This window comes from Pollicipes pollicipes, unplaced genomic scaffold, assembly GCF_011947565.3.
Source record: "Pollicipes pollicipes isolate AB1234 unplaced genomic scaffold, Ppol_2.1 Scaffold_3087;HRSCAF=3621_pilon_pilon_pilon, whole genome shotgun sequence".
Classification (NCBI taxonomy): Eukaryota; Metazoa; Arthropoda; class Thecostraca; order Pollicipedomorpha; family Pollicipedidae; genus Pollicipes; species Pollicipes pollicipes.
Genome location: NW_023596225.1, coordinates 18,506,535 through 18,529,804, shown reverse-complemented (window position 1 = coordinate 18,529,804; position 23,270 = coordinate 18,506,535). Strand labels below are relative to the sequence as shown.

Below are 23,270 nucleotides of genomic sequence, written 5' to 3'. Positions count from 1 at the left end.
CGTCGTTATGTTAGTTTTGTAGATGTGCAATCACTGCTGCATGCCAATGACTCGCTCATGATTGGCCAGAACGCTTGATGTGAGGTAATTTATCGCACAACCATTGAGAATTTGAAAATCACCGTTGAGTACGCGGTAAGGACAACACACATAATTGCAAACGAATCACAATCGGTGAAAAGGTGAAATGCACTTATATCGTGAATTACTCTTGTGATCACAATTTACTTTAATTATTCTTGCTTGGGGATGAAAATTTGTGAAACACACTGCTAGAGCTGGGGGCACCAGATCACGCTGATCGGCAGATTCATCACTAAACAAACCCGACCAGTTGTCTAAAAGAAAGAGTTCTACACGAACGTTTGAACAGGCAACGACCTGTGGCCAATGCAGCGTGTTCAAAACCTAGCTTCACTGAAATAATCCCCTGAATTTTTGCGAGGCACGTTGCCTCCGGCCATCAGCGCCGTAGCCTGTAACATGAATCCCGTCAGGAAAACCTAGTTTATTGCCCGTCGAACCTGCAGTCACGTGACCGTCCCATGCTGCCGCGTTCCACGCATCTGGCTGGATCCGCACTCTCCGCTGAGCGACGCAGGCCGCCGTCCGCGCCCTTCATCTTTCCCGTCCTTCCCCGGGCGCCATGACGTCATCCGTGAGTGATTGAGACGGCCGTCCGCTTAGTCTCTCGTTCGGCCAGATCGCGCTGACGGATTCCGCGCCAAACTCGGCGCGCGTTATCCAGCCATGGCGCGCCCGCGCGGCCGGCGGCGCTCCGCGGGGTGCGTTTCGCCTAGCGCGCGCCCCCGTCGGGCCATCCGGGGGGGGGGGGGGAGGGGAGTGGCCGTGTACCCCCGTCGCGGCATGGATCAGACGCCCGCGTGGTCACGCGAACACGACAGTCCCACTTAAGCGCGTCGAAGAGAGTTGTGCGCTGGGGTGGTGGTTTCAGTCAGGAAGGCGTTGTGGTACAACGCCCTTAAATCAAGTTGTGTTCCAATTGGTCGTCGCCTCATAAAATGGTCGTAACGTGCCATGGAATAGGTTTCCTTAACACTTAATGACACGTTCACGTTCTGCGAGCTGCGGTAAAAGTTTTGTGGCGGCTTTTCGTCATATTTATGTACATCCAGTCGGCATTTTAAGCGGCGCTATCCTTTAAGTCGTTTAAAGCCGCATTCCCCATAGCTGCCGGACGGCAATTTAAAGTAAGTATTTAACAGCGGCGTGCGACTCACTGCATTCGCTGATGTGCATACGAGCGCAATGTGACAGCTCCAATGCACAGTGCTAATGAAGAAGCCCATTTGAGACTCTCAGCAGACTCAGCTGCCCTCAGGGGCCGTCGCGCCGGTTCCAATCGCCGTTTCCACAACGGCCTTCGCATGTGTCCGCTCCGTACCCCGCGTGCGGCCCACCCCGCCTCTCCCCTGACCCCTCCGCCGCGTGACCGGCCGTGTTCGCTGCAGGTGGCGCTGGTGATCTGGTGCGCCGACCGGCTCCGCCACGAACGGCTCGGCCTGAACCGACCGGACCGGCGCGGCGACACGGCGCTCCACCTGGCGGCCAGGGCGGGAAACACGCCCGTCTGCCGCGCCCTGCTCGAGCGGGGCGCCTCCGTCACGGCGAGGGTAGGACGCCGCCTGTGCACGCGTGGCTGCAGGAAGGGGTGATGACCCATGAACCCGTGCGTGTTCTGCTGCTGGGTCCGAGGAAAGGAGATAGCGGTGCGCCATGCAGAACCTGGCCGCTTGTCGGGAGCTTGAGTGACGTCATTTAGCATGGGCGTTTCCTTGACCTCAGAGTTGGGTCAGCTCTTGTATACGCCGCCCGCTACTTTGTGCGCGGTACCACGACTCTTTATGTGCAATCTCCTGCATATGTCTTGCACATTCTGGTCGGAGTGGACGTGGACACAACCGACGTCAAACCAAAATAAATGCGCGGAAGTCATCGGCTGTGACCTGTCCCCTTCTCTTTCGCCCTGGCGTGTGCTCACGGCTCGCCCGGCTGCCCTGCAGAACGGGGCGGGACTGAAGCCGTACGACGCGGCTGTGCAGCGGAGGCGGCACGCCTGCGCCGAGCACCTGCTCACGTTCGAGTCGCTGGCGGACCTGGCTCAGGACTTCAGCAGCCTGGAGGCGGAGGCAGCCCGCCTCCGGGCCGACAACGCCGACTACAGCGACACCTTCCGGTGAGCTGCAGGGGTCAGGCGGCGGAAGTAGGAGGTGGGCGGGCGGATGGAGGATAGAGTCGACCGACAGGAGGAGGAGGAGGGGAAGGCAGGAGGCCGGAAGGAGGAGGAGGAGGAGAGAGTCCGCCGAGAGGAGGGGACAAAAGTGACCGGGAGGCGGAGCGACAAGAGGAGGAAGTCGTCCGAGGGGGGGAGGGGTGGAGACACCCGGAGGGACTCAACAAGGAAGGGACATTTGTTGGGTGGGTGACGGGCGTGCTGCTGACGACCATTGGCGGCAGAGGAGACGTCTGAAGGGAATCGGCAGACCACAGCGAGTTGGAGAGGGCATGGACGAACACATGTGCGGTGCAGTCGACTGGGTTCCTCAACTGTTGGATGAAAACTGGGAAAGTAATCGTCGGTGAGAACCAACAAGTCGAATACTGATGACTGAGCGAACCACGTTGAGTGTCACTTTGAGTATGATTACTTGCGTCACAGTGGTGAACGAGTGGTACATAACCTGAAATTTGCTGAATGTCTTCTCGCTGTGTACATGATGTAATGTATACATGGTACGTGACGTTCACGATTGTTCGGGCCGTGAAGCCGCCGTAATTAATGGGGCGGGGTTAATAATTCCACTAACCATGAAATGGCGCTTGCTTATGACCTAAGGTCATCACTGGGATTTCCTCGCGCCTATTGCTCCATTGTGATCCTGACCTTTATAACCCGGGCCACTAACTGTGTGAATGATGGACGGTGGCACGCTCTACTACTGCAATTCCACGGACGCCTTGGATACAGAGCTTCATAATCCTGACCAGGAGATTATCGAGCAGTGTCCTGATGCATTCATAATACACGGCACATCCCAGGTGTCAGAAATGAGCAGTTGCCGTGAGAGGTGAAGCTCTACAACGTTAGCTGAGAGCGGGCTGCACCACATACAAGTGACAGAAGAAACGCTCTTCTCGCAGAAACCCAATTTCTCCACGCATTCAACATACCTCCCTTTCGAAGTTGGAATCGTCGCCAGTAAATTTATAGGAGCATGAGATCCTTCCACTGAAGGTGAAACATTATCCCTATTACCGTGTCTGACGATAGTTCCTTACAAAGATGAGCACGGACCACCGTACCCTGGCGTTGCAGTATGCCACTAGTTCACACCATTTGTGATGCATTTTCCCGTGATTAGTCAAGATGAACTTGTGACGTCTAAGCCGTTGTAAGCCAAGACGCGTTGCACGCTTTCACCACGCACGGTTAAATTAGGAACCATTTTTATTCCGTTTAGAGAGGAAGTAACGAGCCTTATCCCTTGTCATCTTTGTGTTCTGAGTCATACGCGGCCACATTGTCCCTCGGCCCTGTTCAGAGAGGTGGTCGAGTGACACCTGGCAGCGTTATTCCCAGGCGCGTAAAAACAGAAGGCTAGCAATCACAGCAGTCACATCCCACATCTCCTCCATCATGTTGCATGGAAAGAATTAACTAAGAAGGAATTTCCTCGGCTTTTGACGTCGGTGTGCCCACGATTCTCCCTCATTCCCTGTTCGGATACGTTCTCGGTAGCGCTGAGATCACGCCACCCAAACCGTTCGTTCAGGGAGGTGTTCTCGGTGGCGCGGAGGCTGCTGCGCGAACGGGACGAGCTCAGCGGCGACCTGACGCAGCTGCTCGAGGACTCGCTGCTGCTGCACGAGCGGCTGCTGCGCCAGCTACAGCAGGCGGCGGCCGAGCGGCGCGAGCTGCGCCGACGGCTGCGCGAGGATGAGCCGACGGCCGAGCCGACGGACGAGCCGGCGGACGAGCCGACCGAGCCGGCGGACGAGCCGGCGGACGAGCTGGCCGAGCCGGCAGCGGCGCTTCGCGCCAGGTGGCAGCACTGTCGGCAGGCGTGGTGCGCCGCTCCACTGGCCGACACCAGGGGGCGCCTGCAGGAGGCGGAGCGGAGCTGGCGAAGACTGCGGGCCAGCCGCGGGCACGGCCGACCGCCAATCACCAGCGCTCAGGAGATCGTCAGGTGCGACGGGTGGCAAGAGCTGAGCTTATGGGGGAGGGGAGCGTGACGTTGCATAAAGCTGCCTTGATGAAGGGTGACGACATCGGGCAATGAAGGTGTGAGCTTTTTTGCGGGCAGGATTTCCCTCCCGGACGCGTGTTATGGGCTGTGTGTTCCCAGATGCTGCCCACAAGCTACACGGTCGTGATGGGGTCATCATTCCAGACGCGTCAGCTGCATTTCATGAAATGGCGTTTGCCGCGCGTGGCTGAAGAAAGTGACTAGCATGGTATCAATATTGCAAATGCACGCGTTGGTCGTCCTCCAGCATTAGTTTGGTTTTCACAGGAGCAAAATCGGCGACATCCGGGCTCAGGCGGCTCCGGCACGTCTGCTGGACTCCAGCGCCGTCTCGTCGTCCGAGGAGTCCCTGTTTGAGATGGAGCTGCGCCACGGGGCGCCCCCCACACCGCCGCCCCGCCCCGCAGGCTCCACCCCGCCCTCTGCCGCTGGGAACCGGAGAGACGGCAGCACCAGCCGCCTGTCGGAGTCGAACCGCCTGGATCCACCAACAGATGGCAACAGGCTCGACACAGCTCGCTGGCGCCAGCCCACTCGCTCCACCCCGGCAATGAAGGAGAGGCGTGGCCACAGCGTGGACCGCGTGGAGCGGCTGAGCCTTGACGGGGAGGGTGTCGGCACGGCCCTCTCCCACAGCCACGGGCTCAGCCGTAGCCTCGACTACAGCACGGCGCTGCTCGGTGATGAGTCCAGCTTCACGCGGCGGGCGCGCAGCACTGATGGCAACGAGAGCGTTCAGCTGGCGCGCACAGAGCTGCGCCGGCGACTGCGCGAGCTGGCGCTTGTCTCCGAGTCGGGCTCGGCGACTGTGCTAGGACTGTCATCGAGCCGTCCTGCAGCGAGGCGGGCAGCGCCGACGAGCTGGTGCAGCGCGAGATCGAGACGCAGCGGCGGGCGCGCGCCCGCTCGGCGCCGCGCCTCGGCAGCTCGAGCGGCGAGCGAAGCGGCCTCGGCTCGGGCGGCAGCACGCTCCGACTCGACGATGAAGATTTCCTGGGCGAGCTGAGCGGGACGGCGCGCGCGCGACGCCGCCTCGCCGCGGCGCCGCAGCGCGCGCGGCGGCGTGGAGCGTCGCCTGCGCTCGGCGCGCGCCAACTCAGCTGGCCGCGAGCCGGCTGACGGACGCCACTCGGCGCCTCTGCTCTGCGAGCCGGACATCCTGCAGGGAACGCGCCACTCTCGCGAGCCGCTCGAGAACGAGGACAGCGACGCGCCTCCGGAGAAGCCCGACCGACCGCTGTTCGAGCTGAGCGGCGCGCCGCCGGCTGACCCGCCGGTGCCGGCCGGCGGCGGTGGCGGAAAGAAGCGCGGTTTCCTGCACAAGTTCGCGATCCGCGCGCGCTGGAGCCCGCGGCGCAAGGAGCGGCCGCCGCGGACGGCGACCTGCAGCCCGCGTTCCAGCGCCGAGATCTCGGCCGCCGAGTTCCGTGAGACCTACCAGGCCGAGGGGCGCGACGGGAACCCTGCGGTGGAGCCGGTCGCACCGGAGCCCCGGCCGAACGGCATGCCCTCTGCCGGCGACGACGATGAGCGCCGCTCGCGGAGCGGCACGCGTGAACTGGGGCGGGAGGTCTCCAAGGAAAACACGTCCCAGACGGCCGGGGACGCTACCTGCGAGCTACCAACGGCTGGCAGCTCAGCCGACATGTTCACTGCTGTCTATGTGACAACGCACTCTGACAGCGCCTCCGATAGCTCCCGTGCACAGATACCAAGGCCTTTCGACCCCAACTCCGCTCCAGAGAGACCGCTCCTGGCCGGTGGCTTGCCTCGCGCGAGCGGCGTGGGCCTGCAGAGGTACGATTCGCCCTGCGGGATGTCCGTCTCCAGGTCAACCACTCCGTGCGCAGTGTCTACCCAGAGTTACGACCCCCCATACGGAACGTTCACCCCAAGATCAAGTGCTCCGCGAGGAGTGTCCGTGCAGAGGTCAGAGCCCACCTGCGGCGAGATGTCGCGGCCGGCGGCCGCCCCCAGTCGGCCCGGCTCCAGCGCCTCGGCGGCGGCGGCAGGCCGCGGCCCGGCCGTCGGCCGCTGCAGTCCGGCTGCCAGCGAGGCCAGCCGCACCGAGTCGGCACTAGCGCCGCCCTCGGACGCCTCCGGAACTGAGTCGGCGCGCCATCTGGCCGGCGGCGGCGAGCACTCGCGCCACCTGGCGGCAGGAGCAGAGGAGGCGGCGCCCCATAAGGCGCGCGCTGCCTCGGGTGCACACCAGGAGCCGGCATCATCTGGAGCCGCTCAAACGGTCAGTGTGGCACCCCGGGGGAGCGAAGGTGTGCTGTTACAGCACTGGGTTCCCTGCCACGTGATCTGTGTGTTCAGTGTTCAAAGACAGTTTTTCTGGAGTCAGACGCAGGGAGGCAGCCAAGATTTTCTTGAGGGGGGGGGGGGGCTAAGCACGCACCCATCACACTGACTTGAAGGTTCTGCCAGGAGTAATCTCTGGTGAAAAGAAATCAAGAAACGCTGGTGCAAAGGGGAGGTAGTCCCCCCCCCCCCCCTTCCACTGGCTGCACCTTTGGTCAAACGACTGTGCCTCGCCGCGTAATGGCGCTTTTGAAAATGGGTGTTTTGTTCACCGAAAGAAGGTATTCACAGCATGAGCGTCACTGCAGGATGGCGTCAGTGCGAGCTGATGTAGGGCGTGGCGGGTTCTCGGTGGCTTGTATGGAAGACCGGCTGTGACTATCCGCTCCACTGGGCTTGCAGGTGTCGGACAGGCCTGTTGTCAGGCGAGATGACCGACCCTGGTACGAGGTCAGCGATGACGACTAGCAGCCGGCCGTCTGCGCGCCGCGCCGGGGGACCAGCCGCGCTCTCCTGCCTGCCCACCCACTGACGGCAGGCTGGCGGAGGACCGTAGCTGACCGAGTGCTTGGCGATCGTCAGGTCACGGTCACGGGCGACCCGGTCCGCTCTCGCGACTACATGTCTGGAAACGCTGGTGCGGAATCTGGCGTCACGGTGCGGTCGCGTGGAAAGCGTGTATACGATTGCAATACTGCGCAAATTCACGAACTTTTGGTGCCGCCCAGGTGTGCGCAGCATAATTTTGGGTATACGAGCGGCTGCCAACACCGATATTTAAACATGTTATTTGCAGCAGGAACAGAAGCGTAAATGACCTTTGGTAAAGCCATCCCTGCCCGCGCAATAACTGTACGTAACGTGCTGCCTTGTACTGTCCGCACTTTGTGCGTTTCTTTGTCCTACGGGTACGGGTTTGTGTGATGTGCATGCTTGTTTCGCGCCTTTTGTGGAAGACGCGAACCAACCTTTTCCTTTGCTTTGCTTCATGCCGATTCTTGTTCGCACAACTCCGAACCACTGCTTACTGCAAGACGTGTGTTCAAGCTACGTTTAATGCCAGTCATGTCAGTAGTTGACGTTTTATTTGGGAATAACGGGTGGCGCGTGACGTGAAACATATTTATGCGTGCACGCTGCGCGCTCGCATTGCGTGTTCGTGACGGCTACGCGTGCTTTTTTTAATGTTTTTCAGTGATATTTACGCTCCCGAGCAGCGGCTATCTCTTTGTAGCACCGGACCATTTCCTGCTTCATGAGAATAACGCCGTCGATTAAAGGTCTATTCAATTTGGTGGCAAGTGGTCATTTAAAACGATTTATCGTATGGATATTTTTCCAAACAGCTTGAATGTCCCGGGTTCTTTAGACCTTTCATGTGGCAGGCTCTCGTAAAAACACCCAATGCATTCTATGCCATCTGTATGTGCCTTCCTTGCTCAGTGAGATGAAGCGAGTGTTATTAATATAATATATTTGAAACCTATGGCAAGTTCCAGTTGTTTTACTAAAGGAAATCTGCGCTGATATCGTGTGCATTCTTGTCATCATGTGAAGTTCCCAGATAAATCCCCCAAGTACCTTGTTAATCGGGACTTTGGGGTCACTCGATTTACTTTCTTGGCAGAACGGCTTCGCACCGCCTTTGATATTTTCGCGTAAAGGAAAGGCAGGTCATTCCAGAAGAACGTCGGACATTACACGTGCAGATGTACGAAAAGATCCATTGATATGCCAGGGCACCGCACGCTTGTGGGTCGCAAAAACACCAGTGTAAGCAAATATACATCCCGTGCGCATTCCTCCTCCAGTCGAACGCTCTTTTTCCATACTGTAAATCGGCTGGCGTCACCAAAACCATGTCGTGTTTACAAAATACCAGTTTATTCTTAAAACGCTGTTACGATGCCTAACCGTCAGGCCTCCGGACGCCCGGCGACCCAGCATTGGTGAGAGCGGAAAAGGCGAAACGCGGCCGCGAGGAGCCGCCCCTGTGGCGTACTCCGCGCACCGCCAGCTCTGTGCAGAACGAAATGTATACAAGAGGCACGTCCGGTATTACACAGTCGGGTCAGTTTTGATGGTTTCCTCCGAGCCCCATACAAAACCCTTACACGTCAAGAATCCACACGGAGAGCGTGAGTTTGAGACCTGACGAAACTCTTTGTACTTTTAACAATAACAATGATAGATGTACTGGTATTTTTATGCTCGCTGCCACAAGAATGACCGCGGATCTAACATATCTACACTATTATGCTGAAGCGCGGAAGCAATTCTCTGTCAACACAGCTAAGATCATTCAGGATTTAAAAGGCTTAGCTGATCACTCGTGGCGTTCAGCTAGCGACGATGGCAAAACAAGAGACGTCATTCTGGAGGTCCATTTTGCAAAGGCCTCATACATTCCCAACACCAGCATGCTACTGCTATGTACATTAATAAATAGTCCGCCTGGCCGGACATCTGCGCTATGCCCACACGCCATAACGGGCATTCGGACAACAACACGCCTACGCCGTGTAAAATCACGCGCCGCGCGCCGACCGGCGGCCGCGTCATTCGACGCCTCCGTGTGTCATTTGACACGCCCGAGTGCCATTTGACGCCACTTCTGGGTGTCAAACGACGCCACCTGGGTGTCATTTGACGCCTGCTAGGTGTAATGTGACGGCTCCCGGGTGTCCGTTGATGCCTCTGGGGTGGCGGACGCCGCTGCTCCGTGCGGCATGATCGGTGCAGTGGGCAGCACGCCGGTGGAGGTTGATCCGTCTCTATAACACGGAATTGCACCTGGAAGGTCGGAATTGTGAGCGGACGTTGCAATGAGCCGCGAAGTACAGACGTGGTGTTTCATATAGCGATGTCTGAAATATAAAATATATTACAAGCCGCTTGACCTAGACCTATCCATAGGCATCGAACTTAGCAGACAACAACGCAAAGCTGCTGCGTGCAAAGGACAACGCATCGGCCCTCGACAGATCCGTTTCAATTGGCGGTTTGTATTGCTGGTCATGGATGCAACTGGAAAACTCGAAAGATGTGTAAACCCAAACACATCTAAAGAAAAAAAAAATACACCAGCTAGATATCACCATCGGCTCAGTGCTGAGGAATCAATGAGATAGGCTATATGGAGGCCCACAATAAGCAGTTCCCAATACTCACATGTGGTTGACGACCTGAAACAGTGAATCCATGGCCTGTTTACACGCTATTCAACCTCGTTCTTCCAATGCGACAGCACAACGCACGCCGCGCGCTTGGTGCGCAGGACGTGCGCAGCTCAGTCACGGCAGGCGGACTGCTAGCGCGATCACGGGCTTAGGACCAGAGGCGTCGGACCGTCGGATGCTTGGCGGTACGGCGGTCAGATCTCCCCCTTACGTATGAAAATGCACCTCCCATTCCCCCTGCACACCTCCTGGCGCATTGAAGATCGGCAATCGTCCATATAAGAACTCGGAACCCATCATTATTCGCGAGGACGGCTCTGGACTACGTCGTGACCTCCGGCTGGGCTCAGCCCATTCAAGCAGAGCTACTCCTTTCGCTCCTTTCTCGGGGAAGGAGCGAAGTGCTTCGCTCGGGCATGATAATGTGGAGATTTGTGAAGGAAGTGGAGCGCGTTCTCCCCTTGATGGGTTTACATGTGGCCCTCCCTCGCGGTGCATTTGAGTTATCTTATCAGGCTGAGTCAGCCACGGTTTGACAGGAGTATTATCAATATGGTTAATATAAAAACACTATACGTGTCTTTATTAATATGATGCATATTAAGATTGACAATTAACATTAACAGTTATCAATATAATTCTCTGATAGCTGAAATCCAGTAATATTCAGTCATGCATTATCCAGTTCAGTGCTAAAGTACACGAATTTCACGTTGATTATAATACATAGCCGGACCGACCTGCGCGCGCAGCGCTGCCGTCGGCCGGGGTCAGTCACGCGAGCGCCGGCCGGCCGTCGCGTCACCACCCCGCCAGATGTGTGTACCTTTCGTTCAGCTGGTGACGGTGAAGAGCTCCTTGTGCAGCGCAGGGAACTCCAGGTGCGGCGCCATCCTCTTGAAGTTGCCGATCACTTCAAGGTAGGTGGCGGAGGCTTCCCTAAAACACGGCGCGAGCGCGTGGTCACATGATCCGAAGTGTTCGTCGATACTGCCAGGTCTTTTCAATCTCCGAACAGCAGCGCACCAAGTGGCGAAGATTGGCAACGTATAGTAGTGTCTTGACGCTTTTGGGAGGGCAGTGTATATTACCCAAGTCCACGGCAGTGTGTCGACGAACAAGGAGCTTATGATGCTAGAATGTACGGACTTGAAGTAAATCACGTTATCCTAGCTTGGAAGCGCCATCGCAGACTCTCCAATCGAAAGTACCGTTTACAGAAAGACAGTTTCCTGCACTAAGCAAGACGTACCGCTTGGTTATACAACGGCCGGTGTCAATTGACGCACTCATTTGTACGAGCCCTCAGAATCGCACCGCCAATGCATGGCCACCGCTTTGTGAGCTTCCCAGTCCACCTCCGCAGCCGATTTCCCGTCCCACCTCGCATCCCCTCGCCTCGCCTCGCGCCGCTTCACCCGCCCACCCCGCCCCGCTCCCCGCTCCCCGCACCCCTTCCCCTGCCACCTCACCTGAGGCTGGGGACCTTGGAGAGCAGCATCTGGAAGGCAGTGACGTCCCCCTTGATGGGCAGCGGGTGCGATCGCTCCAGCCGAATGCGCAGCGCCTTCAGCAGCTCCTGGTTTAACCGCTGCACGCTCTCGGCACACGTCAGGCCCGGCCGATCTGCCGCAGGTCAGATCAGGTCAGAGCAGGTCAGATCAGGTCAGGTCCCGTCCGCCCACTCCGCTGCACGCTCTCGGCACACGTCAACACGTCAGGCCCGGTCGGTCTGCCGCAGGTCAAATCAGGTCAGGTCAGGTCAGGTCAGATCAAGTCAGCTCCCGCACGGTCCTATGTGCCCACTTAAATCAGGCCCGGCCGTTCTGCCGCAGGTCAAATCAGGTCAGGAGAGGTCAGCCCGTGTCTGCCACTCTAAACTGGCCCCGACGGTCTGCCGGGAACTGCCCGCCGCGTCTGGTCAGGTCAGGAAAGTGGGCGAAAACTGTTGAATCGGGCCAGGCCAGGTCAGGTCAGGTCAGATCAGGTCAGGTCAGCTCGGCTTGGCGGGGGCAACAAACCGGTGGCACGGAATAAGGACAATGGCAGAATTAGTTAATGACAGTCTCTGGTATCACACCCGTCATGTTGTGTTGCTGTTCGATGTTTGCTGACCGACGGCGACGGACGAGCATTGGACGGCAGCGTTCTATACTGTCGGTGTCGCAGAGGACTTCGTCCAAATATACGCCAGCGTCTGACATGAATACGTCAAAGCCATACAGCCAGCAACAGTCACACGCGCGATGGCCCCTGCACTTCATCTGCGGGATTTCCTCAAACTACGATGTCCAAAACGGGAATTTCTGTGGCGCCTCAAAGTCCTATTACGTCCAGCAATAAAACCTACAACGGCACGTGCACCCCTTGTCGCAGGCCCCGGTGCGTGACCCGCCGACTTCGTCGTGCGGCGTCCCCCTGGCCCCGTGCCCGTCGCGCTCCCAGCGGCACCCACCGGGCGAGAGCAGGCAGAACGCTGAGAACAGCGCCAGCTCAGCCTCGGTCAGCTTCAGCTCGCAGAGACTGCGCACCAGCTCGAACACCTCCGTCACCAGCTTCATCTCCATGGTGTCGCCGGTGAGGAAGAAGTCCATGCGCATCACCGTGTCGCCGTAGAGCACTACCGACTGACGCAAGTCGTAGTGGCGCGTCATCCGCAGCACTGTCAGCTCGAACGCGCCTGTAAACACCGACCACAGTCAGCTGAGCACGCTCCTGCCGAATCAGGCCGGCCGGCATCCGCAGCACTGTCAGTCCGAACGCGCCTGCAAACACCGACCACAGTCAGCTATTCACGCTTCTGCCGAATCAGGCCGGCTGGCATCTGCAGCACTGTCAGCTCGAACGCGCCTGCAAACACCGACTACAGTCAGCTATTCACGCTTCTGCCGAATCAGGTCCGACCGGCATCTGCAGCACTGTCAGCTCGAACGCGCCTGCAAACACCGACCACAGTCAGCTGATCACGCTCCTGCCGAATCAGGCCGGCCGGCATCTTCAGCACTGTCAGCTCGAACACGTCTGCATACACCAACCACAGTCAGCTAACCACGCTCCCGCCGAATCAGGCCGGCCGGCATCTTCAGCACTGTCAGCTCGAACACGTCTGCATACACCAGCCACAGTCAGATGAGCACGCTCCCGCCGAATCAGGCCGACCGGCAGCGCGGGCGATGGAAAGGCTGTGTGAAGAGAGCTCTGGTGCACTGCTACTGCCAACGTTCCCCGTGGCACACCAGCACCTGGTACTGCGGCCTGACCGCCAGGACTGTTACATCTCTCGCGCTGGGTTCAGAGCCAAGCGCGAAAGGCAAAACGACATAATTTTCAGCTGGCTGCTGAGCATCACTTCTTCCGTCATCGCATGCGCGCTCGTTTTCACCTCTGTCCCCAACCGCCTGTCAACGCAGCGCGACATCTGAGGATGTAACTTTCCGTCATGCGGAGCATACAAAACCAGAGCCGCCTATTGCTCCGAACGTTGCACGTACTCGACAGTTATCACTGGTTGAGAAGCCGTCAGAAGCCACAGAGTCATAACGCACAACAAGCTGCACCAACAAACAAGAGGACGGCCCCGACTGGCCGTGTTGCTGCGCCTGCTGCGGCGATCGTCCAGCCACAAGCGAGCCCGCCGCGGAGCCGCGTGCGAGCACTGACCGGCCTTCAGCAGGTTGATCTTGTCCGTCTCCGAGTACTCCATGAAGCCGGGCAGCAGCTTGGCGAAGTCGATGATGTTGTGGATGACCGAGGTGACCTTCTGGGCTGCGTCCATCATCAGGTCCTCGTGACTCTGTCACAGCGGCAGAGGAGTGCCGAGTGAATGGTGGGCCAGGTGGTGACAATGCGTATGGTATATAAGACCGGGGTGTTGTCACAAGTCCATTTAGTCACACCATTTTATGATTTCTTTCAGCGTGCTAGGCACAACGCCGATATTGCAGGGATTGGACTCACCAGAAAAAAAATGTGATGAAGCACAATACGCAGAAAACTGGGGCGTTTCTCCCCATTCATATGGCATCATTCTTTTTGCCACGTGGTCGCTCTTAACCCTTAGACATTTAGCAAAGTTACAGCTTTAATACGGTCCTAATGCAACCTCGACCGCAGCACCCGTGAATACCTGTACTACTTACGGCCCTCTTCAAAGCTCATTAAGCTATTGCATGGATTGCACATAAACCATACATGCCGGCTAGAATAGCTGCTTTGTGGCTACAGGTGCACACCGAACACTGTCACGCGAACCCTCCCCCGCCCGACAACTCACCAATTTGCTATAGTAGGAGATTTTGCTGAGATCCGGCGGCATCCTCAGCATCTCCTGGATGAACTCGCTGGAGCAGAGCAGCGTGCTCCTGTGCGCGTCTGTGATGGTCTCGGCGAGCAGGTCAGAGATTCGGGACGGATCTGGGGACGGGCCAGCATGAGCCGCGCGCACACGGGAGCGGACCGGCCCGAGCGCCCGCGGATTGGCGCCCCGTCACGGACACGTGACGTCATATCGGCCCCACGGAGGCCGGTGAGCTGCGTGGCGGGTGTAGATACAGGAGCCCGACAGACGGCAGCTGCTGCTCGCAGTTACACCAAGCCCGGCACGCAAGGGTAGGATGCCAGCATGCGATGCTGGATGCGAGGGCGGGTTCAAGAATACAGTTCGCAGGCAAAAGCAGATAGAGATAAGAAGGTGTCATCCGAGCCACTGCCAGCAAGCGCTGAGCATGGAGTGCGGTTGACTTTACGCCTGTAGTGCAACACTGGACAGTACAACAAGAACTGCATTTTGCCCAACACAACTCTGAAAGACGGAAAGGAAAGACGCGCAATAAGAAAGGAAATGCCTACGAAAAACAGCTAAAAACACACACGCATGCCCTGAAACGGCCAGTTGTGCCGCAAACTGCTCCGACCCGGTGAGAACCGAGCGGACGGGAGCACGTACCGGGCGGCCGGTCCGAGGGGGGTAGCCGGGGGGTGGGGGTAGAGCGCGCGCTCCGTAGCCGGTCTTCTGAACTGTCGACCGGGCCGGAGCCAGCGAGGGGACTGAGGCAGCCGCTGCCAGCACCCTCCAGCTCCTCCTTAATCATAGCGTCCGTGATTCTGTGCACGCGCGGTATGGCCGCTGTTTCCAGTCGTTGCCGCTCCTGCTGCTGCTGCTGCTGTTGATGTTGCTGCTGCTGTTGCTGCTGTTGCTGTTGTTGCTGCTGCTGTTGATGCTGTTGCTGCTGTTGCTGTTGCTGTTGTTGCTGCTGCTGATGCTGTTGTTGCGCCGCAGCCGCCGGATGCTGGTGCTGGAGGTGAGGAGGATGCTGCTGCTGCTGCTGCTGGGGCGGCGGCTGCGGCTGCTGCTGTGGTTGCTGCGGCTGCTGTGTTTGCTGCGGCTGCTGGGGCGAGCTCCGATCTGTCGACGGGCCGCGCCCGGTCATGGCACGTGCAGAGGCCCGGAGCCCGACAGCGAGGGAGAGACAGCTCAGGGAAGAGGCCGACCACTCACACCACACGACAAAACCGCCACCGCCCAAGGAGCGTGCACGAACAGTCGCCAAGGTCTCCCTCTGCCGCACGCTGCCAAACAGTGGAATGGATCCTGTCAGGCTGGCGGCTGGGGGCGATCTGAATCAGTCGCCAGGTGGAAGATGCTGAAAACGGTTATGAAACCGAACGAGCCACATCGTACGAGAATGTGATCACAGCAGCTGAGTGTGGGACGATTGGGTTCAGCAGTAATTCCCACACGCGATGATATTTTTGCAACACATGGAAACCGAGCAAATCGTTTCGTCTACGGCGCTTCCTAATGGACGTCTCATTGGTATCGACCTCATTGTCAGCCAACCTAATGTCACAAAACAGCAAAAGCGACAGCTCAGTGGAGTCCCTCGCCTCTGTCACCCCAGTTGGTCTACTACGTTCGTTGAGTTCAACGTCAATGCCACCCGGCTGGACGCACCGCACGGACAGCGCCCGGCGGGCCGACCGCAGCGCCCCTGACGGCCGTACCTGAGTTACCGAAGGTCGCCATCAGCACCGAGTCTGGCAGCTGCTGTGTGCTCGACATGACCTCCATGGGCGGCTGCCAGGAGGGCGTGGTCGAGTCGACGCCGTCGTCCATGCTGAAGGGGAAGGGCGACGGGTAGGAGCTGCAGCCTCCGGCTGGGTACTGGCCGGGCAGGTCGCTCGGGTTCGGGTACCTGCCGCCACAGGTGGGGGCGCCACCGTCAGTCAGCCGGCCAGAGCCGAACGCTGCGGCGCTGGACCGCTGCCGTTGGGAGTGACGCTCGGCAACAGGTTGCGGTTCGCCTTGGGCTGACCTTTTCGGTGTCGTCCTGATTCAGTTTCAGAGCTACACTAAGCTACAACGGCAGGCATTCACCACTGACGACTGGCAGTTCAGTAGTAGCCGGGTATTACCTGCTCTACATGAGCTATGCCAAAGCCATACATTCCTAGCTGGTGTCTGAACTGCAAACCACATGTGTAATCACGGATGCAGCCCGAGTCACACCCCGTTCCCCGCTCGGCACCTGCAGCACCCACCCCGGTACCAGAGCCTCGCTCCAACACCGACAGCCTGAGCCACACCCCATTACGCTCACAGCCGGTAACAGCTGGTGACAGCTGTAGGGTAACGGCGCCCGCGCGGCATCACTCACGGCTGGTAGGTGCCGTACGCTCCCAGCGGGTCCTGAGACGAGGTGGGCATTTGTGCCGTGTCGGGGTAGGCGGACGAGTCGGGCAGGCTGCCGTCCGCCAGGTCCATCTTGCCCCGGTAGAAGCGCACCTCATCCTCCACCTTCTCCCGCTGCTTCTTCGACATGCGGCCGAACTTGACGGCTGGGGAGCACGGGGCGGCGGTCAGGCGCGCCGGGCCGGACAGAGCACGCGTGCAGACCGTGATCGGAGCGACAGCTCGTCGTGGTTCACAACTGACGTTTGAGCACAAGTGACAGCCGACATTTGGATGGACAGCAGATCTTCCAGTGTAGCTGGCAGCTCGCAGTGAGTGGTGCGTTCATACTGATTCTCAGGATGGACCAGTGCCCGCACAAAAATGTGTAGTATGTTGTATTTGCTCGTTGATGTTGGTGCGCATGTGTTGTTTTTGGATAAAGTTCTCAAACATTGATAACACTACGGGTCAGCCGTGGCCTCAAATCGCAAGCTAATGCCTTCGAATCGCTATTACATTACGCTTGACGTCATGCCCAATGTTCGCCGTTCGTCTCATCACTAAACGATTCGCCGTTCACAGTGCGGGTTCACCGAAACAACCCTGGGCTACATGTGCGCCAAGGTTTGCTGAAGACGCATGCCGGAATCCGCTTCCGAAAAAGAGGAGTCCCGCACCGCAGTCCGTGATCGCAGTCGCATGACTCCTGAACAGCACCAGATGTCACCGCTTCCATTCTGTAGCCCCACGAGCAACAGAGCACCGACACGTCGCCGCGTTGGTCTCCTCGCAGCATTACCACTCCTCGCCAGTCAGGGAGAGCCATTAGCCCACCCGCGCTGCTCCCCGCACTGGCTCAGTGTGGTTTGGGATTCCATTCGGTCAGCAATTACCACATCATGGATATAGGATGAATGAGAGTGGGTGTTGTTGGAACTGGGAGTCCTTCGTTGTCACCGGGACCCACCACGCACAGAATTTGGTCTGAGGGGCGCTCCTTGCCTTTCGGAGCTGGTGCGAGCGCTCGGGCAGGATTCTCACCATGAGGACACCAAGCCCGGTCATGGCTGATGCACGCGGCTTGCCCCGGAGACACGCGTGACGTTACGGGAATTCAGGAGACCAAGCGTAACGGAGGAACGATGGTCGGATGGCGCTCTCCGGCAGCAGCGAGGCTTCCAAGCGCAAGACCCGGACGAGAGGCCCGGCGACTGCTGCCGCCCGCCTGCCGTCTGCCGGCCCGCCCAGGGCCGCCGTGACGCCGCAGCAGCGCGGGCGTGGCCGCCGGCGGCCAAGTAACGGTGCGGCGCACAATAGCGCGACGCTGAGCCGGCCGTTCCGCGCCGGCGCGCCAGGTGGCGCCGCCGGCACCCGGTCAGCGGCGCTGACGTCACGCGGCACCGGTGACCCAGTGACGCCTAGTGCGCGCCGCCGCCAACAGATGGCGGGCGCATGCGGCTGCGCGATGGCTCGGCCGGAGCGGACCGCACGCGCGCTGCCGTTTGTTTGTAAGCTGGACAGGCGCGGAGGGCATGCGCGGAATCCATCCTGGTCCCGTGTGTGAAGTCCAGTGTGCCCGATCTATTTATTTGTCTTGCTCTATGGAAGTAACTGAATTTTAGGCATTCTGCGTACGAGTGCGAAGCAATAGTCAAGAAACGAGACGGTGCGGAGTGCATCGCGGACGTACGCTATGCATGAACGTCGTGAACATGAACCGATGGCAACATGCAATTTCCGCGTCATAATCCACCTTACCATCCAAGCAAGCAGCCTATACGTGTTTGGTGTCACTGCTGGGCAACTGCACGCGCAACGTTTAAAAGACCGTGTTTTCAGTGAGCATCCAGCGCGGACAAAAAGCAAACCATTGGGAAATCGATGCCACGACAGCTAGACAGACAGCACCGCCGCGACCGCTACCTCCGTGGGTCACTGGTAACGTCCCGCCACCACGAGGGCGGCCGAGAACGATCGACCGGCCGCAAAACTCAGCACCCCCAAACCAGCTGGTCACAAGGCGGCGTAACTCCGCGGCCCAATATCCTGACCCGGCGTGTATCGCGTGCTCGGCGGCGTAACAGCCGGCGCCGCGCGAGGCGCCGGCTGCGCTGCCGTCCGCGGGTCGGCGTCCAATTTCGGCACGCGGCGCCCGGGGAGTCATAACTCGACCGTGTGGGGCGGGCGCGGCGGCTCCACGTGGGCCGCCGCACGGCCGTAACGGCGGTCCAAGCACCGCTAGACACCCGGCCGCCGCCGCCCCTCCAAAGGCGCCGGCCGCTGGCGGCCAGCGGTCCCGCCGGCCGATCCGGACCTCGCGCGAACCGCTCGCGGACCAGCGGTCCGCACCGTCGATGGGACAGCAGTTAGAAAGAGCGGGGATCACGGACCCGATCGGAGACAACGACCGTGGGGAGCGAAACAGTGGTCCCAGCCGCTCTTCTGAGCGAGACCAGCCAGGAGAGGGGGCCACGGTCCAAAATTTTGGACCAGAACCAGGCTGACAGAAGCATGGACCATGACCAGAAGCATGGCCAAGAACATGACCGAGGACCACGATTACACGGCAGAACCGCTGACCAGATCTACGGATTAGGACCACCCACCAAACGCTGGTCCCGCGGAAGAGGACGCGCCACGCTCTCCCCACCCTGCTGTCCTCGCGCAGGACTGGCCGGCACCCGTCGCTTTGTTTCTCTGGACAAAGAAGCGCACAATCAATGCCCCCAGCAGCTCGGATGGGACGGGCCGGTTGGCCGGCCAGCGGTCCATTGCGTCAGAGGCCCGACAGAGGGCGAGTGTACGGTCGGGCGGTAGCCAGGCCTGACGCCCCCCCCCCCCCTTCCCCACCCCCGGGCCGTAAAGGACGTAATATTTCCGTCCCCGAGCCGAGGTCATCGACCCCGCGAGGCGGGCACAAGGCCGCCAAAACGGCCACCGAAGCGTCCGGGAACAATGCTGCGACGAGCGGTGGGCAGGCGGGCGGGCGGGCGGCGCCGCGCCGCCGGCTCGGGACTCGGCGACGACGGACGCCGTTCCGCTGCATTCCACGCGCCGCGGCGGCGACTGTGCCAGACCGCGTGACCCCTGATGAAGGGGAAGGGAGGGAAGCAACGGCGCGACACACCGAGCCGCGGACACTCGGCGAATATCACGCGGGCCCCAGGGCGGCGCGTTCTCGTCGATGAAGCAGCGAGCGAGAGGAAGGGGTCTCCCGTCAGCGTGAAGTTCGAAGTCTGCCGAGGCGTGTGCTTGCACTGCCGGTCATGTGCGCTCGATTACACGATAGCATGCCCATGAGCAAAGCCCTTTTTTGTGGGGGGGTGAGCTGCATCCACAATATTTCAGAAATCAACACTGGGTCTGGGGTGCTGTCTGGAGGGAACAGAGCCACGGAGTCCATTTGCGCCCACAACTGGCAAAGTTCTGCCCGCGAACAGGCCAACTCTCAGCCTATAAAACCCGTTGTCGTTGGAACAATGTCTAGTGAACACCTTTAATGCACCGGTCCGTGCCTAAACTTGACAGCCAAACTACCCCATTCAGTGGCGAGCTCCTCATAGAACAGTTCCCGATACGCGAAAATCGCACACATTTCGACATTCAGCCGACGCTCAACGCCTATCCATGCATGATTCAGCCCTAACTTGTTCAAAGGCCTCCCCGCGACGACACGTCCAACGCCGCCATCACTTCCAGCCTGAGCGGTCGTCTCCACAACTCATTTGTCTCGTCTGACAATCCCCGCCCGGCAACAGACGCCAGCCGGCAGCAGCAGAAGACGGCCGGCCTGCTGCGTGCCCCTCCCCCCGCATCGCCGGTCAGCCGGGCGGGCGGGCGGGCCCGTTAGGGCCACACCGTTTGGCACGCACGCCGACACCCGAAGCGGGGCGGGGAATGGCCCGCCACCCTGGCCGGCCGCCGCGTGCGGAACGGTCCGTGCACATTAGCGCGTCGGTGTAACAGCTGCGCGCGGAATGGTCCTGCCGGCGGCCGCACGCACGTAACGGGGATCACGGCGACGCCTGCGCGGTGATTTCACGCTGGGCGCACGCATCCCGAGAAGCTAGCCGGCGAACGGGTTTGATGCAAGTCACTCGGCCAGCGGCAGGGTGCGCCCATGCTCCGCCAGTTGGGACGCATTTGGAGCAAACCTAACGGGGGTGGGACTACGGGTGGCATGATAATGCCGCGAGAACGAGGCAGCAACGCGACACAGAATGTCCACTAAGTGCTCGCTGAGAACTCGTCAAGCGAAGTTTCTCATCGCGCATGTGAGAACGTTATGCACGGTGTACACAGGCAAGTAATCGGCCCTGCTTCAGCGGCGTCATAAGCCCTGCCCTAGGCTGTTTATATCGCGGAACAGCATCGGCGATCACTGCGTTCCGTTCATTGCTCCCAATACAGGCTACCGAACGAGACTCCATCCCGGCTGGGGCACGACAGCGGCGGTGCACCTCAACCCCGTACATCTCCGCGCCGGCGAGAAAACAAACGTGACGACTCCCAGGCCGCGGGGTGTCTGACCGGGCCGTCTGCACTGCTGCACGTGCAACTGCACACTGCCCCGAGCGTGCAGACAGTCGCCATGACGAGCTGATAAATAAACAGCCCGAGATGGAGTACCGCAGCGGCTCATAAGGTGCAATGCGGCGGCGCTGAGCGCACTCGAAACGGTGTGAACGCAACCCGAAAATGTTCGTTTTCGGAGGGCCAGGCCAGGCGTTAGGTAGTAAAGCCCATACAGGTGGCGCTCTGCAGGCCTGTGGAGTACGTTAGCACTCAAGCGGGGTCTTTTGCGCTGAGGCCACCGAAAAACGCTGTGCAGATCGTAATCCAAATCTGTCCTGCCGTGTGCACACACCAAACTGCGCTGAATAAGGGGACCGTTGCAGTTCGATTATATTTGGAGCATTGCAAGTGCAAACAAACAGAACGCCACGGCCCCGTTAACACTGTTTCGGAGCTCCGTGCTCCTACGACCCCTTCCAGCTACCCAAACTGGCCGCGCGCACCGCTCGCACCCCGCCACCGGGTACCGCAGTACCCCGACACAGTCCGCCTCCAGTTCCACGAACCCACGACACAAGCGTCGTCACCGCGTGCGCCTCCGATCAATGGCCGCCGCCTCCGCCCCCCCCCCCCCCTTCCCTGGCGGGGGCGGGGGACGGGGGGCGGGGCGGAGGCGGGGGCAGGGGCGGGCGGGCGGGCGAGCGAGCGACCTGGCTCGGCGGCCGACTCCGGTCGCTGACCCCGCCGACGCCGTGCAACGTTGCAGCGCGGGCGGCGGTGAGCGGCCGGCGGCCGGTCCGAGGAGCCGGCCTCGCCGTACGGACCGCCCACGGAACACGCCAGCCGCCACCGAGCGGACGCGACGGCGGCGAGCGGCACGCGGCGCCGGACGGCGGCCGACACCGGAGAACAGCGGCCGACAGCACTGAGCGGTGGCCAACAGGTGTCGACAGCGGGCAGCGGCAGTCAAGAGCGGCCTGCGGTGCTCGGCCGCCGAGAGCAACGGCGAGCAATGGGGAACGCCGGCCAACGGCGGTGAGAGGAGGTGGGAATATATTGGTAAACAGCGGCAGGAAGCGGAGACGCGTCTGGGAGGCGTGGACATGTGTGGCCATGGGAGAGGGGGCGGAGGTGGGAGCGGTATGGGTGCGCGGAATCCAAGGAGACGGAGAGGCATGTGTGGGAGGAAGAGGAAGAGACGAACAGGAAAGAGGACAAAAAAGAGAGGGCGAAAGGGAGCGATGGAGGGAGAAAGAGGAGGGAGAGAGAGAGAGAGAGAGAGAGAGAGAGAGAGAGAGAGAGAGAGAGAGAGAGAGAGAGAGAGAGAGAGAGAGAGAGAGAGAGAGAGAGAGAGAGAGAGAGAGAGAGAGAGAGAGAGAGAGAGAGAGAGAGAGAGAGAGAGAGAGAGAGAGAGAGAGAGAGAGAGAGAGAGAGAGAGAGAGAGAGAGAGAGAGAGAGAGAGAGAGAAGAGAGGAGAGAGAGAGAGAGAGAGAGAGAGAGAGAGAGAGAGAGAGAGAGAGAGAGAGAGAGAGAGAGAGAGAGAGAGAGAGAGAGAGAAGAGAGAGAGAGAGAGAGAGAGAGAGAGAGAGAGAGAGAGAGAGAGAGGAGAGAGAGAGAGAGAGAGAGAGAGAGAGAGAGAGAGAGAGAGAGAGAGAGAGAGAGAGAGAGAGAGAGAGAGAGAGAGAGAGAGAGAGAGAGAGAGAGAGAGAGAGAGAGAGAGAGAGAGAGAGAGAGAGAGAGAGAGAGAGAGAGAGAGAGAGAGAGAGAGAGAGAGAGAGAGAGAGAGAGAGAGAGAGAGAGAGAGAGAGCATGGAGAGCGACAAGGAGGCAGAGCATCCCGTTTTCATGAACCCTGGGTTGACACAAAAACATATAAAAGTAGCCTCATATGGAACGACGAGACTTCATGCGGTGGCAGCCCAAGTCCAGTCCAGACAAGTCCAACAGTCCAAGCTGTTCCCAGGTGTATGGATCAGCGTCACGATAATACTCGAGTTCGAATGCGTAATGACCCGCAGCACTCAGCCACGCTCCGTTTTCCGTTCATGTACCCATACCCAGCAGGGAAAACAACATGCAGTAACGGGAACATGACCACACAACTTTCTGCGTCCACATGCGCCCACTACAGGGGCTCGATACCCGCGCCGGGAACGCGGAAAATGCCTCCCAGCCCGCCGTGACGTGTCCGCTCGCCCGCAGTTCACCTGCGAGAATCTACGGAGCCATTGTGTCCGCACACACCCGCTGGCGAAACCGGAGCCTTGCGCAACAGCACACCCGCGTGTTTACCTGGTGCGACACCTGGGACGGCGGAGCGGCCAG

General features: G+C 59.6%; 2 protein-coding genes across 4 annotated transcripts in view; one reads left to right on the top strand and one right to left on the bottom strand.

Annotated features, from left to right (window-relative positions):
- Nucleotides 1–5,666: 5,666 nt before the first annotated feature.
- LOC119089718 (uncharacterized) lies at nucleotides 5,667–8,066 on the top strand. Its single transcript, XM_037212528.1, has 2 exons — nucleotides 5,667–6,516; nucleotides 6,981–8,066. The coding sequence occupies exons 1-2, from the start codon at nucleotides 5,776–5,778 to the stop codon at nucleotides 7,044–7,046; spliced, it is 807 nt and encodes a 268-aa protein (XP_037068423.1). The 5' UTR covers nucleotides 5,667–5,775; the 3' UTR covers nucleotides 7,047–8,066.
- A 374-nt stretch (nucleotides 8,067–8,440) lies between these two features.
- Nucleotides 8,441–23,270, bottom strand: part of LOC119089470 (putative nuclear hormone receptor HR3) — a 75,436-nt gene continuing 60,606 nt past the window's right edge. For all 3 annotated transcript variants that reach the window (XM_037212183.1, XM_037212181.1, XM_037212182.1), the window contains 8 exons: nucleotides 16,414–16,594; nucleotides 15,761–15,951; nucleotides 14,031–14,170; nucleotides 13,418–13,550; nucleotides 12,213–12,437; nucleotides 11,230–11,383; nucleotides 10,584–10,696; nucleotides 8,441–9,371 (listed from right to left, as the gene is read on the bottom strand). In XM_037212183.1, coding sequence (XP_037068078.1) covers nucleotides 10,591–10,696; nucleotides 11,230–11,383; nucleotides 12,213–12,437; nucleotides 13,418–13,550; nucleotides 14,031–14,170; nucleotides 15,761–15,951; nucleotides 16,414–16,594 — 1,130 coding nt within the window. In that variant the 3' untranslated portion in view covers nucleotides 8,441–9,371; nucleotides 10,584–10,590. The remainder of the gene's footprint in view (nucleotides 9,372–10,583; nucleotides 10,697–11,229; nucleotides 11,384–12,212; nucleotides 12,438–13,417; nucleotides 13,551–14,030; nucleotides 14,171–15,760; nucleotides 15,952–16,413; nucleotides 16,595–23,270) is intronic.

Excerpts from the sequence above, each read along its gene's own strand:
- LOC119089718 (XM_037212528.1), top strand. The coding sequence starts at position 5,776 with ATGCCCTCTGCCGGCGACGACGATGAGCGCCGCTCGCGGAGCGGCACG. Across the intron at positions 6,517-6,980 it reads CATCTGGAGCCGCTCAAACG|GTGTCGGACAGGCCTGTTGT; the intron begins GTCAGTGTGGCA and ends CTGGGCTTGCAG.